Source organism: Mesoplodon mirus, assembly GCF_964341445.2.
Source record: "Mesoplodon mirus genome assembly, chromosome: 7".
Taxonomy (NCBI): domain Eukaryota; kingdom Metazoa; phylum Chordata; class Mammalia; order Artiodactyla; family Ziphiidae; genus Mesoplodon; species Mesoplodon mirus.
The window spans coordinates 108,591,794-108,610,227 of NC_138983.1; the positions used below are offsets into that span (position 1 = coordinate 108,591,794).

The following is an 18,434-nucleotide window of genomic DNA, read 5'->3' on the forward strand; positions in this document are numbered from 1 at the left end:
GAAAAAAGAAAGATTGGTAGCTGCTTCTGTATATATCCTTCTACATGTACATGAGCAAGACAAGAACTCATGTTCATGGAGAAAAGTGCCAAGGAAATGAAATTTGGACCTGGTGAATAAAGATCATCTATTTCAATGGAAGCAATGATAGTGTTCTCTCCCACCACCGTGGTCCAAGAAGAATTGGTTTTTTCCTTTCTAGTAGCATATAAATTCTGCATCAGTTTTTCCTGTATATAAAATGCTGTGCGAATATCTACCAGTAATTAACAGCCTTCCACTCCAAGTAGGTAATAAATGGGAGTGAATTTATTGTTTATGAGTATATCAATATTTTTTTAAACTATATGCTGGGATATAAAGGCAATGCTGAAGTGTAAAATTGCTAATGCAGACTCATAGCCTGGAAATTTATTTCTTTTAATAATTTTCTTCATTTAATAGCTCTTCATTTGAAAATATTCCCTTTCAACTACATATTTTGTGGTTTAGTGCCGTGAAGAGGAAATTTATTCCTTTGACACATTTATTCTTTTAATAGTTTTGCATTTGAAAAAGCTTCACCAGGTATCTATATATTTTGCAGTTTGCAGAGAGGTTCATTCTTGACTTTTTTTTAAATGTTTATTCATTTAAGTAGGTTATCACTCCATGGAACTGTTGCTAAGATTTCTTTAAACTGGAGTTCTGGTAAAGCAGTAAGGCTAATGTCAACCTGTGCACTTTCCAGGGTCTCTGTAAGCCCTGAAATCACAGAAGGTTCACATCCTTAGGAAGAAGAAAACATGTAGGATGAAATTTAACTAACCATTAGCAGATGTCCTTGACTATAGTGTTAATTATGATTTGGACCTTAGTAACCACAGAGCATTTATACAAGTGAACTAGTTTGGAGATGCAGTATGTGGCCATGAAAAATATATATTACACTCCCCCACATAGATTTGAAAGCAAGGTATTTGTCACAAACATTTTGTTTAATATTGAATAAGACCACTTTTACTTCCAAACACATTTTGATTTGTTTATTTGGGGATGTTACCCAACCAGAGTAGGGTTATGATGCATTCTTGGTGTAGGGACACTTAAATTGTACATCTCCGTATTGTCCTCACTCTTGGCCCATTTTTAATGACAGTTCCAAAGACAACACCCACCAATGTAAGTGGAAGAAGTGGAAGAAGGCACGAGTTAGTCATCGCCTGGGAGGTAAGAAAGCCTACTCAGATGTCAGAACTTGTTGGTTCCTTAAAAAAGAAAGTTACACATAGAGTATCAGTATTTGGTATAGAGTAACTGAATAACTTCTGTTTAAAGGAGGTTAAGAAACACTTTGAGCATGCGTTACTCACATGAATATTTCCGACATGAACTTTTCTCATTTTCATACCAAGTCTAACGTGTGCCATACTGTCATATAGGCTGTCTCAGTATATAGTTTGAATGACTAAAATACATACTCTCACAAATTACTTCAGACGTTTATTTGGCTTAGTTTGATATTTATTTATTTCACAATTGAATATCACCCTTGATATTTTTGGAGGCTAAAACCATTAAGGTTTTTCTGGAGTAGTGACTAGGTTATCTCATTTATCCCATACAACTATGCTATTACTGGGGATAATTTTCCTTGTTTTACAAATTATGAAACTGATGCACAGTTTGAGTACTTTCCTGAGAAGCAGTAAAATTGGGACTTTGAATCCAAAACCCTTATTCTTTTGTGTCCCTCACTATATGACCTCCAAAATTCCTTCTGTCAAAGGAAAGGAACAGGGAAGAAAGTGTGAGAGGTACATTTATTTTCCATAAAGCCACCTTCCTTCTTTAATGTTAACTTTATTATCAAATATAGCTATGTAGCTAACAGAACAATGTGTTAGAATATGGAGATGGAAATGACTATTGGAGAAAACAACCAATCCCTGACCATCTCTAAGAACAATGATAGAATGTACAGAAACATACAGAAAAACTCCTTTCCCCATTAAGAAATCTGCCATGAGCACATCCTCTGACCTGTTCTTCTGTTCATATGCCTCTTCTTCAATAAAACTTTATGCCTTGTTTTTGATTTCTGCAGAGGTATTAACTTCCTAATACCTGGCCTTCGCTGAGATCAAACCTCTCTAAACGGAATTGCCTTCCCTGTCAGTTTTATGTCTTAGTCAGCTGGGGCTGCTATAACAAAAATGCTGTAGACTGGGTGGCTTATAAACAACAGAAATTTAATTCTCACAGTTCTGGAGGCTGGAAGTCTAGTTCTGGAAGGCATTGGTGGATTCAGATCTGGCAAGGGCCGGCTTCCTGGTTCATAGAACACAATTTCTCACTATGTCCTCACATGACAGAGGGGTAAGACAGATCTCTAGATTCTATATAACAAGGGCAATAATCTGATTCATGAGTACTCCACCCTCATAGCCAAGTCACCTACCAAAAGCCCATCCCCTAATACCATCACATTGTGTTAGGAATTCATCACATGAATTGTGGGGGAGAAAGGGGTATAAACATTTAGTCTATAGTACTTTGATATAATAGGCTTTGTCTCTTTTCCTCCACTCAATACATAGTTTTTCTTAAATAAAAATTCAAAATAAGAAAATGTAGCAAATGTTTATTGTGTATCTATTTGTCAAACATTGCATTAGGCAATGTCTGGTAACTGCTCCACTGACTAACTAGTTAATCACAATTACTATTTTCTATGGTGTGCAATTTATGCTTATTTAACAAATTTAAATGTAAGCCATGGAGTACAAGTCTCTTGAAAAAATTCTGTATTCTAATTTTTTCATATGTTAGTAAAGCACAACAGTAATTGAGAAAAACCCTAGAAGAAAGGTCTTACATTAATTTCACTGAGATTTTCTGTGCAAAGACCTGTGCAAAGCATTACCAGTGACAAGATTTTCCCGACCACCAGACCATATGACAGTTTTCCCCAGCATATTACATCCTAGTGTGGAATCCAAGGACCTTTGTTTCATATACATGACTAATTGGATCAAACTTGTTTCACTTCAAGAGTTTTCAATACTCCTGATGCTTTTCTTAAATACCAACTGATACCATTTAATTTTTTAATCTTATACCTTTAAAGCCTTTTAAATTTCCAGTGACTGCCAAGCTATTGTTCTATGTTGGCTTCCAATGTAATATAAAGATTGGAGAGTCTCCATTGCTCTAGTTATCTATAATTTTTAAAAAGTTAAAGATTGGAAAGAGTGGGGGTTTTGATCAATTATTTTCCTGATATTTCATTGCATTTTTCTTCTCTAGCCAGTATCAGAAGAGTTTCAGAATGGGGAAGGCTTTGGCTATATTGTGGCTTTCCGACCCAATGGAACACGTGGCTGGAAGGAAAAAATGGTGACATCTTCTGAAGCTTCAAAATTCATTTATCGAGATGAAAGTGTCCCTCCTCTTACTCCCTTTGAAGTGAAGGTTGGCGTTTATAACAACAAAGGAGATGGACCTTTCAGTCAAATTGTGGTCATATGTTCAGCTGAAGGAGGTCAGTTTTTTTCATGCTTATTATTTTCATTTAACATTTTAATATTTTATTTTGGTACATGAATGTGACACTAATGTAATATATTAGATAATACAGGTACACCAAAAGTGAAAATAAAACTTACCCATAGTCCCACTACACTTCTTAGATATATTTTTCCAAAAATTTTTCCCAATAATTTTTTTGAAAAAAATTGATCAGTCCATATACTTTGCTTTATGTTCTTCACTCCCTGATGATATATGCCAAATACCTTTCCATGACAATAACAATATTAGTACTCTGGATGGAAGGACATTTAACCATTCTTCTCTGTTTCACAATTTAGATTATTTTCTATTTTAACCTTATTCTAATTTAAATTTAGAAATTTAGATAACTTCTATTTTAATTGAAAATTTTAACTTATGTGAAATAAATTTAAATAAAGACTCCAATAACTACTCATTACTAACCTCATACACAAAACAGACAGGATTTTTTGTTTGAAGCTTTTCACACGTGGTATCATTAAATACCCACAACAATCTTGTCTAATAGGCTTTATTATCCCCATTGTAGAAAAAGAGAAATTGAAGTCCAGAAAAGTTAAGGAACTTGTTAAAAATAGTTAAATAGTTTCTAATTGAGAATTAAGCCCAGTCCTTTCAATCATTAAATCCTTGATTTGTCTAAAGCAAGCTGCCTTCATACGTATAACCTGATATAATTCTCAGTATAAAACTACTAGGTAGGCAGGACCTAGCCAGGAAACCCATTTTACAGATCAGTAAACTGTAAATCTGTGACTTATTCATGGTTACAGTCAACAGGTGGTAGTGCTAGAGGGCGAACTCAGTTTCCTACATCAAAATCCTTGGTTCTGGGCTTCCCTGGTGGCACAGTTGTTGAGAGTACGCCTGCCGATGCAGGGGACGTGGGTTCGTGCCCCGGTCCGGGAGGATCCCACATGACACGGACTGGCTGGGTCTGTGAGCCATGGCCATTGAGCCTGCATGTCCAGAGCCTGTGCTCCACAATGGGAGAGGCCACAACAGTGAGAGAACCACATACCGCTAAACAAAAAACAAACAAACAAACAAACAAAATCCTTGGTTCTTTCAAGTTTTAATACAAAAATGCATTTTCTGAGTGAGAGAAAGCTTGATAGAGTTAACTCCCTAAAGTTAGCTTTTCTACACAGTCCTTCTTCAATTCAAGTGCACAATTTCAGTTGGCCCTGAAAGTAACTAAAATGCCTTACAGTCCCTAAACCTGACAGAAGACTGAGCTAATGTTACACCAAAGGCAGCACACATTTGACCTCCCAAATAATTATTGTTTTCTCATAAACTGACCCTTTTACTTCCTTTGTGCCCACATGTGTGACTTGAATAGCTTAAGAGAATTACCAATCTTTTTGGTACAGGGAATTCATGGTGGGGGAAATAAGTAAGGTCGTTTGAATACTGAAGCACAAAGGTAGTTTCTGATTTATATAAGATGTAGTTTTTCAGCACTAGCTGCCTTGTATTTTATGACATAGAGCTACATTTTGAAGCAGAAGTAGAAAGTTTTTCCTAGTATAAGAATGAACAGGAAAGTGAAGAATCAAGTAATAATAAGGAATCATAGGTGTTCTGATGAGATATTCATGCACTTAGCGTCTCAAGTTTCTGATGTTTTTTCAGATAGTATAGCCAGTCTCCACATTACTTATATTAACTCTTACAATCAAATATGAGGTAGAAATCTCAAGCTGCAATCTATTTTGCAGGAAATTGAGACCCAGAGAGGCTAAGTAACATGCTCAAATCAACCCGGTAAATAACAAAAGTTGTAAATAACTGTAGTAAGTGACAGGGCTGGAATTTGAACACAGGTCTGTATGACTCCAAAGCTAATGCTTTTAATCACGACCCTATACCTTCTCATCAGGAGTGTCTTTAACAATATTTCATTATTGTATTATATTAGTGTATATAATAATAATATTTTACATCATTTGTTACTCTGATATCTGTTTTGAAGTATGTTTTATTCAGGAAGTGCATATTCTTGTGGCTTTAATTTATTTAACCTAACTATAAAGTGCATGGTCCCAAATGTCATGTGAGATGAATTGGAGAGGTGTGTACATGTTTCGTATGGTAACACCAGTGTTACCTTTAAGAAATCCATATTTGTATGTTCCTTGTCAACCTTTGCTTTAAAATTAAATTATAGCAGCCACCATGGGTTGTTTATACTGTGTTTTCTTAAACTTGAAATGGCTTGCCTTCAGAGATTTCTCTTTCCAGCTAGATAGGAAATATGTATATTTTCTTTCAAAGGCACCGAGGTTGTTACTGTAACATATTTCATAGTAACACTTCATTTACTTTGGTGGACTGAAATATGAAAGATACCAGGCAAATTAAATCCGAATAGAGGGAGGAGCTTCAAGATGGTGGAGGAGTGAGATGTGTAGATTGCCTTCCTCCCCACAAATGAATCAGAAATACATCTACAAGTGGAACAACTCCTACCGAACACCTACTGAATGCTGGCAGAGGACCTCAGACCTCCCAAAGGCAAGAAATTCCCACGTACCTGGGTAAGGCAAAAGAAAAAAGAAAAAAACAAAGACAAAAGAATAGGGATGGGACCTGCACCTCTGGAAGGGAGCTGTGAAGGAGGAAAAGTTTCCACACAATAGGAAGCCTCTCCACTGGCGGAGATGGCGGGGGTGGTGGGGGGAATCTGCAGAGCCACAGAGGAGACCACAGTAATAGCAGTGCAGAGGGCAAAGCAGATAGATTCCCACATAGAGGATCAGTGTTGACCGACACTCACCAGCCCAAGAGACTGCTCTGCTCACCCGCTGACCGGGTCGGGTGGGGACTGGGCGCTGAGGCTTGGGCTTCGGAGATCAGATCCCAGGGAGAGGACTGGGGTTGGCTGTGTGAACACAGACTGAAGGGGGCTAGTGCACCACAGCTAGCCAGGAAGGAGTCCAGGGAAAAGTCTGTCCCTGCCTAAGAGGCAACAAGACCATTGTTTCGGGGTGTGCAAGCAGAGGGGATTCAGAGCACCACCTGCCTAAACAAGCTCTAGAGACGGGTGCGAGGCACGGCTATCAGCACGGACACCAGAGACAGGCATGAAACACTAAGGCTGCTGCTGTGGCCACCAAGAAGTCTGTGTGCAAGCACAGGTCACTATCCACACCTTCCATCCTGGGAGCCTGTGCAGTCTGCCACTGCCACGGTCCTGTGATCCAGGGAAAATTTCCCTGGGAGAACACATGGCGCGCCTCACGCTGTTGCAACATCACACCTCCCTCTGCTGCCACAGCCTCTCCCCACATTCCATACCCCTCTCTCCTCCTGGCCAGAGTGAGTCAGAGCACCCTAATCAGCTGCAACTTTAACCCTGTCCTGTCTGAGTGAAGAAGAGATGCCCTTAAGTGACCTACATGCAGAGGCAGGACAAAATCCAAAGCTGAACCCCAGGAGCTGTGTGAATAATGAAGAGAAAGGGAAATCTATCCCAGAAGCCTCAGGAGCAGTGGACTAAATCTCCACAATCAACTTAATGTACCCTGCATCTCTGGAATACCTGAATAAACAATGAATTATCTCAAAATTAAGGTGGTAGACTTTGGGAACAACGATATATATATATATTTTTTTTCCTTTTTTCTCTTTTTGTGAGTGTGTATGTGTATGCTTCTTGGTGTGATTTTGTCTGTATAGCTTTGCTTTTACCATCTGTCCTAGGGTTCTGTTTCTTCATTTTGTTTTGTTTTCCATTTAGTATAGTTTTTAGCACTTGTTATCATTGCTGGATTTGTTTTCTTGGTTTGGTGGCTCTCTTCTTTCTTCCTTTCTTTTTTTATTACATTTTAATTTCTTTTTATTTTAATAATTATTTTTATTTTCATAACTTTATTTTATTTTATTTTAATTCTTTCTTTCTTTTTTTTTTTTTCTGAACCATGTGGCTGACAAGGTCTTGGTGCTCCAGCCAGGTATCAGGCTTGTGCCTCTGAAGTGGGAGAGATGAGATAAGAACATTGGTCCACCAGTGAGCTCCAGGCTCCATGTAATATCAAACGCCCAATGATCTCCCAGAGATCTCTATCTCAACCTTAAGATCCAGCTCCACTCAACAACTAGCAAACTACAGTCCTGGACACCCTATGACAAACAACAAGCAAGACAGGAACATGACACCACCCATTAGCAGAGAGGCAGCCTAAAATCATAATAAGGTCACAGACATCCCAAAACACACCACTAGACGCAGTCCTGCCCACCAGAAAGACAAGATCCAGCCTCATCTTCCAGAACACAGGCACTAGGTCCCTCAACAAGGAAGCCTACACAACTCACTAAACCAACCTTAGCCACTGGGTCAGACATCAAAAACATGGGAACTACGAACCTGCAGCCTGCAAAAAGGAGACCCCAAACACAGTAAGTTAAGCAAAACGAGAAAACAGAGAAACACACAGCAAATGAAAGAGCAAGGTAAGAACCCACCAGAACAATGATAGACAGTCTACCGGAAAAAGAATTCAGATTAATGATAGTAAAGATGATCCAAATTCTCTAGAAGGAATCAATAGCAGAATAACGGAGGCAGAAGAACTGATAAGTGACCTGGAAGATAAAATAGTGGAAATAACTACTGCAGAGCAGAATAAACAAAAAAGAATGAAAAGAACTGAGGACAGTCTCAGAGACCTCTGGAACAGTATTAAGTGCACCAACATTCGAATTATAGGGGTCCCAGAAGAAGAAGAGAAAAAGAAAGGGACTGAGAAAATATTTGAAGAGATTGTAGTTGAAAACTTCCTTAATATGGGAAAGGAAACAGTCAATCAAGTCCAGGAAGCACAGAGAGTCCCATACAGGATAAATCCAAGGAGAAACATGCCAAGACACATACTAATCAAACTATCAAATATTAAATGCAAAAACAATTTTTTTTTAAACAGCAAGGGATAAAAAATCAAATAACATACAAGGGAATCCACATAAGGTTAACAGCTGATCTTTCAGCAGAAACTCTGCAAACCAGAAGGGAGTCGGAGGACATATTTAAAGTGATGAAAGGGAACAACCTACAACCAAGATCACTCTACCCAGCAGGATCTCATTCAGATTTGATGGAGAAATTAAAAATTTTACAGACAAGAAAAAGCTAAGATAATTCAGCATCACCAAACTAGGTTTACAACAAATGCTAAAGGAACTTCTCTAGGCAGGAAACAGAAGAGAAGGAAAACACCTATGATAACAAACCCAAAACAATTGAGAAAATTGGAAAAGGAACATACATATCGACAACTACCTTAAAACTAAATGGATTGAATGCTGCAACCAAAAGACATACACTGTCTGAATGTTTACAGAAACAAGAGCCGTATCATATACTGTCTACAATAGACCCACTTCAGACCTAGGAACACATACAGACTGAAAATGAGGGGATGGAAAAAGATATTCCATGCAAATGGAAATCAAAAGAAAGCTGGAATAGCAATTCTCATGTCAGACAAAATAGATTTTAAATAAAGGCTACTAAAAGAGACAAAGAAGGACACTACATAATGATCAAGGGATCAATCCAATTAGATATAACAATTGTAAATATTTATTCACCCAACATATGAGCACCTCAATACATAAGGCAAATGCTAACAGCCATAAAAGAGGAAATCAACGGTAACACAATCATAGTAGGGGACTATAACACCCCACTTTCACTAATGGACAGATCATCCAAAATGAAAATAAATAAGGAAACACATGCTTTAAATGATACATTAAACAAGATGGACTTAAATGATATTTATAGGACATTCCATCCAAAAAAACTTAATACACTTTCTTCTCAAGTGCTCATGGCACATTCTCCAGGTCAGATCATATCCTGGCTCACAAATCAAGCCCTGGTAAATATAAGAAAATTGAAATTGTATCAAGTATCTTTTCTGACCACAACACTATGAAACTAGATGTCAATTACAGGAAAAAATCTGTAAAAACTACAAACACACAGAAGCTAATCAATACACTACTAAATAACCAAGAGATCACTGAAGAAATCAAAGAGCAAATCAAAAAATACCTAGAAAGAAAGGACAAAGAAAACACAATGACCAAAAACCTATGGGATGTAGCAAAAACATTTCTAAGAGGGAACTTTAGAGCAATAGATTCCTACCCCAAGAAACAAGAAATATCTGAAATAAACAACCTAACCTTATACCTAAAGCAATTAGAGAAAGAAGAATAAAAAGCCCCCAAAGTTAGCCAAAGGAAAGAAATCATAAAGATCAGATCAGAAATAAATGGAAAAGAAATGAAGGAAACAATAGCAAAGATCAATAAAAGTAAAAGCTTCTTCTTTGAGAAGATAAACAAAATTGATAAACCATTAGCCAGACTCATCAAGAAAAAAAGGGAGAAGACAAATAAATAGAATTAGAAATGAAAAACGAGACATAACAACTGACACTGCAGAAATACAAAGGATCATGAGAGATTACTACAAGCAACTCTATGCCAATAAAATGGACAACCTGGAAGAAATGGACAAATTCTTAGAAAAGCACAACCTTCGAAGACTGAACCAGGAAAAAACAGAAAATATAAACAGACCAATCAAAAGCATGGAAATTGAGACTGTGTTTAAATATCTTCCAAAAAACAAAAACCCAGGACCAGATGGCTTCACAGGCGAATTCTATCAAACATTTAAACAAGAACTAACACCTATCCTTCTCAAACTCTTTGACAATACAGCAGATGGAGGAACACTCCCAAACTCATTCTACGAGGCCACCATCACTCTGATACCAAAATCAGACAAAGGTGTCACAAAGAAAGAAAACTACAGGCCAACATCACTGATGAACATGGAGGCAAAAATCCACAACAAAATATTAGCAAACAGAGTCCAAAATCACATTAAAAATCACACACCATGATCAAGTGGGATTTATCCCAGGAATGCAAGGATTCTTCAATATACACAAATCAATCAATGTGATACACCATATTAACAAATTGAAGGATAAAAACCATATGATCATCTCAATAGATACAGAAAAACTTTTGACAAAATTCAACACCCACTTATGATAAAACCCTCTAGGAAATAGACATAGAGGGAACTTACCTCAACATAATAAAGGCCATATATGACAAACTCACAGCCAACATTGTTCTCAATGGTGAAAAACAGAAAACATTTCCACTAAGATCAGGAACAAGACAAGGTTGTCCACACTCACCACTATTACTCAACATAGTTTAGGATATTTTAGCCACAGCAATCTGGGAAGAAAAAGAAATCAAAGGAATACAAATCAGAAAAAAGAAGTAGAGCTGTCAGTGTTTGTAGATGACATGATACTATACATAGAGAATCCTAAAGATACTACCAGAAAATATCTAGAGCTAATCAAGGAATTTGGTAAGGTAGCAGGATACAAAATTAATGTACAGAAATCTCTTACATTGCTATACACCAACGATGAAAAATCTGAAAGAGAAATTAAGGAAACACTCCCATTTGCCATTGGAACACAAAGAATAAAATACCTAGGAAAAAACCTGCCTAGGGAGACAAAAGACCTAGAGGAAGAAAACTATAAGACTCTGATGAAAGAAATTAAAGATGATACAAATAGATGGAGAGATATACCATGATCTTGGATTGGGAGAATCAACATTGTGAAAATGACTATACTACCCAAAGCAATCTACAGATTCAATGCAATCCCTATCAAACTATGAATGACATTTTTTCACAGAACTGGAAAAGAAATTTCAATTTATATGGAAACAAAAAATACCCTGAATAGCCAAAGCAATCTTGAGAAAGAAAAATGAAGCTGGAGGAATCAGACTCCATGACTTCAGACTATGCTACAAAGCTACCTAAATCAAGACAGCATGGTACTGGCAAAAAAAAAAACAAAAAAAACAGAAATATAGATCAATGGAACAGGATAGAAAACCCAGAGGTAAACCCACACACATATGGTTACCTTATTTTTGATAAAGGAGGCAAGAATATACAGTGGAAAAAAGACAGCCTCTTCAATGAGTGGTGCTGGGAAAACTGGACAGCTACATGTAAAAGAAAGAAATTAGAACACTCGCTAACACCATACACAGAAATAAACTCAAAATGGATTAAAGACCTAAATGTAAGGCTGGACACTATAAAACTCTTAGTGGAAAACATACACAGAGCACTCTATGACATAAATCACAACAAGATCATCTTTGACCAACATCCTAGAGAAATGGAAATAAAAACAAAAATAAACAAAGGGGACCTAATGAAACTTAATAGCTTTTGCACAGCAAAGGAAACCATAAATAAGATGAAAAGACAGCCCTCAGAATTGGAGAAATTATTTACAAGTGAAGCAACTGACAAAGGACTAATCTCCAATATTTGCGAGCAGCTCATGCAGCTCAATATCAAAAAAACAAAAAACCCAATCCGAAAATGGGCAGAAGACCTAAATAGACATTTCTCCAAAGAAGATATACAGATAGCCAACAAACATATGAAAGAATGCTCAACACCACTAATCAGCAGAGAAATGCAAATCAAAACTACAATGAAGTATCACCTGCACACCAGTTCAGAATGGTCATCATTAAAAAATTGACGAAGTATAAATGCTGGAGAGGGTGTGGAGAAAAGGGAACCATCTTGCACTGTTGGTGGGAATGTAAATTGATACAACCACTATGGAGAACACTATGGAGGTTCTTTAAAAAACTAAAAATAGAACTACCATATGACCCAACACTCCCACTACTGCCCATATACCCTGAGAAAACCATAATTCAAAAAGAGTCATATACCACAATATCACTGCAGCACTATTTACAATAGCCAGGACATGGAAGCAATCTAAGTGTCCATAGACAGACAAGTGGATAAAGAAGTTGTGGCACATATATGCAATGGAATATTACTCAGCCATGAAAGGAAAGGAAATTGTGTTATTTGTAGTGAGGATGATGGACCTAGAGTCTGTCATACAGAGTGAAGTAAGTCAGAAAGAGAAAACAAATACCATATGCTAACACATATATATGGAATGTAAAATTAAAAAGTGGTTCTGAAGAACCTAGGGCCAGGACAGGAATACAGATGTAGGCATAAAGAATGGACTTGAGAACACTGGGAGGGGGAAGGGTAAGCTGGGACAAAGTGAGAGAGTGGTATGGGCAAATATGCACTACCAAATGTAAAATAGATAGCTAGTGGGAAGCAACTGCATAGCACAGGGAGATCAGCTCGGTGCTTTGTGACCACTTAGAGGGGTGGAATAGGGAGGGTGCGATGGAGATGCAAGAGGGAGGATATATGGGGACATATGTATATGTATAGCTGATTCACTTTGTTATAAAGCAGAAACTAACACACCATTTTAAGGCAATTGTACTCCAATAAATATGTCAAAATAAAAAAATCTGAATAGAGTCTGCCTTTGTTCTGAGAACAAAATTCAAACATATATTAGCATTTGCTCACTAATTAAATTTACTAATTTGGAACTTCCTGTGTAAATATTAATAAAGTTTTAACACCATTAAATTGTGTTAAATGTGAAAAGCAGGACAATGGAAGGAAAAGAGAGCATTTGCCTAGGGTAAGCGGAGCTTGAGTTTCAAGCTCAGACTAACTGTATGGTCTTGGGCATTTTTTTCACCTTTCTGAGCCTTATCTTCCTCCACTCTAAAAATGAAAATCTAGAAGTAGAACATCGCTGGACGCCATTAAAAATCTAAGACTAAAATTTTGTCAATTTATTCTACATTCTGAAATATTCTTTTAAATTTTAATTGTCCCAGTATAGGTAATAATAACAGATCAACTTTTGCTCTATAATAAAAAGAGGGAAACCAACATCTTTTTTAGTCACTTGGCAAACTGCTTTACTTGAAAAGGAGTGAATATTTTCAAGATTGAACCATTTTTAAAAAGTCTCAAGGCCTGTAATAAACTGACAAAATAATATATTGTGCTCATGCCAGAGCAGGGGACTCTCTTCCATGTCTGTGGATGTTCACAGAGATTCACAGTGAGACTTTGTCATCATACTCTTGCCCAAAGCCCAACTGATCTGATTGAGACTGTATTTCTCCATAGACCACTTCTGTTTCTTTTTACTTCCATTAACCTAGTCCACCTGTCCTCTGCATTCTTAGATAAAGCAAAGAACAAGAGCAGAGGGACTGGCTTTCTATCTCTGTTTATGGGCATAGTTCCTTCCCTTCATATCATGATACAGCTACGCACCTAGAGTACCATGGAGAAGGTACCACCCTTTCACCACTGACATCAAGGCGGTGAAATGTACCAGATGCCATATCAAACACAGCCATGTTTTTTGGAGGGAAGCACAGAGCACAAGGACTTCAAGGCACACCTGACAGTACTAGTTCTCAACCCATTTCCCATTGGCACATTGACAATGGATGACATTCACATCCAGAACACACTTCCATAAGTTCTTGTGTGCATTCCCCATACCTCTATGTTTTCCTTTTCCTCTCAAGAAACCTATTGGGATGCAAGTGAGAAGTTCATCATTGAAGGGAAAACCTTGAATGTAATCTGTTATAGAAGGATTCATCATTTATACATATAGATACTTAGTAAATCACTTGGGAAGTAACCTTGACTCTTGCCACTTGGGGGTTGACTATTGCCCTAAAGTACTGTCAGAAAAGCTCCAAATGGTTTTTTTGCTAACACCCTTGAGACTTTGAAACCTTTCAAGGTTTCCACAACAGAAATAATCCCGAATGGCTCTGTCAGTGACAAGCAACATTCTAAATAAACCTGGGAGGAAAGAGATTTGCCTTCTGGGACTTCCATGCACCATTCACATTTATCTATACCCTTTGAACCAGGCAAAAATTATGTGCATTCTAACCCTGATTTGACTTCAGGTCTCAGGGTATGATATAACCCATGCAATACTCTCATCTTGGAAACAATTCTATTTTTTTAAAGAATAGCAAAGTTCCAACATAATTGATTTTAAAGTGCATGGTATAAGTGATAAAAAGCAACATTTCCAACATGAGAACTCAAATTGGCCTTCATTTCCATATTTCTAGAAATACTTATTAATTAAATTTACATCCATTTTCCACTTTAGATTTGGAAAGAGAAAGAACCTGAGCATTCAAATACATCTAATAGAAAAATAGAGGGAAATTCAGTATAGATTAATTGTAGGTTGAAATATTTGTTTACATGTGATGTGATTTAACTTTCTCTAGTTTTTTTTGGCTTTTTCCTTATATGTAAAAATATGTGGCTTTTATTTTTTATTAAAGTTAAAAAGCTTCTCCTTGTTTGCAGAAAATGATATGCAATTATCCTCTTGCAAATTGAGCTACCACAGCTCAAATTAAAACCTGACTTTCATGAGGTGTTATTCTGCAAATAAGTCCTTAGCTGAAACTGAGCTCAGTGGGATTCATGTGAACTTGAAAATTAATAAATTGGCATATTAGTTGTAAAATACGAGGAATAATTTCCTATCTTTGCCAGATGATCCATTTGGATTAGTGCCTGTAAAAGTTCAGCTACAGCTGTCTTAACTGAATTTTTAAATAATGAAACCATAACCCTTCTCTCAAGGAGTTTATTAAACTGTCCTTTGATTAATGCTCTTGCCCACTCCTCCTGGGAAGTCAAATGTATAATCAATATTATAAGCACATCCCCCCATATCACTTGGAGAACTCCAGCTGCTAAGTCACTTAATACAAATGTATCATCTAAATTCATGAACACGGTAATGCTGTACAAAATTTTTAATCTAACAGGAACTGAATTCTATCAGTCAGCCTGTCCACTTCATATCCCATAATTGGAATGAAGGAGTCAGCCATGGCCTAATTAATATCATCATAAGTGAAAAGAAAAAAGAAATCTTTAAAAATCTTTGAATCTATTAGACAAAATGCTAGTGTAATCTCAAATAAATCCCTGAATTTTCATCAAATTACCCAAGCATAACAGATAGAAGTGAGTGTGGCAAGAAGCATCCTGTGACTTACAGATCAGGAGAGTTTTAGAGATGCCTAAATATGACAAGATCTATGAGGAACAGTGTAGCTGTGGTTCAAAATTATCAAAAATTCCATGAAATAGGAATAAAAGGAGTTGATAGTATGCCTGTGGTAGGGTTAAATAGGAGATGATGGGGATTTAGGTGGTTTCTGGCAAGGCTTAGAGAGGCCAGCTGGGGATTCCAACATAAATATTCTTGAGAGAAGTTAAGTGTGGTGGGGCAAGGAGAAGAGAAAGCAGTAGGAAGAAGCACCAGGGGGGTAAGCACAGATGTGTGCACAGAAGCAGAGCAGTGTGGTGGTCAGGGCCTGACTGCTCTGTTCAAATCTTCTCTCCACCCTCTAGCAGCTGAGCAACTTTGGGCAAGTTGCTTAACCTCTCTGCCCCTGGATTTCCTCATCTGAAAAATGGTGACAATGATAGTAGGGTTGTTGGGAGGATTAATTGATACATTATAAAGAATTTTAAATAAGACTTGGCATATATCAAATCTTCAATAAATGGCAGTTACTATTATTACCTTTGGTTATTCCCCCCTCATCTATTTTCTTTGTTATTTTTGTTCATTTGTTTTTAATCTTATTCCATTCATTCATCTGTCAGTTATTTGGAAACAATTGTGCAGCAAGAGAATTGACTATATATTCTCCTTGTAAAATCTCTTCTGCACCCCAAAACTGACCCTAAGAGGTAAAGAATGAGACAGCTGCTTCCTTGGTGCCATTTAAAAACAACAGAAGAGAGAGCATTTGAGACCTGAGTTCTACTTGGGGCTCTTTCAGAGCCAGAAGCAGAGTTCAGATAAATCAACCTGTTTCTATGTCACTTTTTTCATCTGCAAAATGAGGGCATGTTTAAGTTTTCAAACTGTACCTATTATATACAATAATATTCGTAAGTCCTTTTTCCTTTATGCAGTTAATGTAGCCTGTGCAAACTTATCACACAGACACAAATCTTCATTGAGTCTACAATCACTAAGATGAGGGAGCAATGAGAACTGTGTGTGTGGCATCTAAACAATTTCATGATAGGGAGCATTCATCAAATTAACAAAAAAAATCATATTTTTAAGCTTTAGAAGTAAGAGAATAATAAATATTTACAGTGAAAGAACACTGGATTTATTATTTTGCTCCTGATGACACTTTGCCTTCTGAATCATATTATGTGATTTTACAGTATTTTAGATTAAAAAAAAATTTTAAAGCAAGAAAAAAAAAAGGGCATGGATTTAAAACATATAACTCAAAAGCCTATAGACATCAGGTAAGAAATATGAATAAGTGAAGTAGTCCCAGAAGTGAGACAATAAAGACTGGTAGAGAATCTGGCAAAATAAAAAGAATATGCCCTGACTAATGGGACCAACTGCTAATTCTCATCTACCAGCACCCAAGGATTCAGACTTGGTATCCCGCTTTTTACCCCCAAATAAGCCATAAATTCTTATTTTTATATGGAATGTTGAAATTAATTAATTTAATAGATTACTTGGGCAAACAAAATATGGCTGAAGACCCACTGGTCAACCATGTGTGACCTTTGATCCAAGTGACTTTCTAAAATTATTTCTAGTTGTGACTTTCCATCATTCAATTACAATGGCATGCCCAAACAGGACAGCTAGCTCCAATTCAAAGCAGACATTCTATGGTCTAGTCAGTTACTCTTGTCTGCAGACAAACATTTTGATACATGAAAATATTCACTAGCTAATGAACCGTACAAATTGAAACTTTTGGAAGTAAACTGAATGAGGTCACTTTTTTACATACTAAAATTTCCAATGCAGGTCAGCATGGGTCTACTTCTGATACTATTTATATCCAGACGGTGAAAAAAAAAAATGACTCTTCAATTCTTGTTTCATTTACCCTCATTCATTTGATGCAACTATAATACTTATCCCCCGAGGGTGCAACTGTGAAATGTCTTCTTGTGTCTGACGTGGATTTAAAAAGCTTAGAGGTTTTAAATAGAAATTAGGGTGCAGGTTTGGGAAATAATTTCTGAATATTGTTCTTTATTTTTTACTTTTTTAAAACTTTCATCATTCTATTTAAAAAGTACTTAAACTAGTGTAGTGCTACAGAAAGCTGAGAGAGAAATTTCTTTCTATAGTGGTAAAGAGAGATCGAAAAGCTGCCTTCCAACAACATATTTCGTGCTTCTGAAATTATTTATCCCCCTGCAATCTCTTTTGACAAAGATGTAATTGCCTCAATAATAAAAAAAAGTTGAAAGCAGGCATTTGTCACACAAATCTCTGCAATGCATTCTCTTAAAAGATAAGCAAAACTTCCTCCAAATAACAAATGATATTCAAAGGGTGGCTTTCTTTGAAATAAATCATATACTAAATCCTGGAGATCAGATTATACACACTTAAGAACATGAGCATTTCCTTTCATTTACTTGTAAAATGAAGAATTTTAACTCCTGTTTAATAGCAATGAAAATAAAATTTTGTGGCAGGTCTGCTGAACAGAATTCTAGAATGAAATAAAAGAAGAAGATTTTCACAGAGTATTTTTTTTTAATCTGGTAGATGCACAAATAAGAGGCAGTTGGAAAGTGGGATGAAGGAAACCATTGAGCAAAAGAAAAAAAAAAGATATTCAAAGGGCAGAATGAGAAATGACAATTTATACCATGGCAGAAACTAAAGTCAGCTTCTGTGTAAACATTAATGTGAATTTACCAAAGCACTTTGAAGTATCACAGATATAGTATATATACCCTTCTGAAGTAATCAATTACATTTATAAACATGTTAAATACAATTGAGAAAATTTTCACAACAATAAAACTT

General features: G+C 36.6%; 1 protein-coding gene across 3 annotated transcripts in view; it reads left to right on the top strand.

Annotated features, from left to right (window-relative positions):
* CNTN5 (contactin 5) overlaps nucleotides 1-18,434 on the top strand; it is a gene marked incomplete at both ends in the record, with an annotated part of 851,694 nt that overhangs the window by 793,224 nt on the left and 40,036 nt on the right. For all 3 annotated transcript variants that reach the window (XM_082627404.1, XM_082627405.1, XM_082627406.1), the window contains 2 exons: nucleotides 1,139-1,209; nucleotides 3,289-3,523. In XM_082627404.1, coding sequence (XP_082483530.1) covers nucleotides 1,139-1,209; nucleotides 3,289-3,523 — 306 coding nt within the window. The remainder of the gene's footprint in view (nucleotides 1-1,138; nucleotides 1,210-3,288; nucleotides 3,524-18,434) is intronic.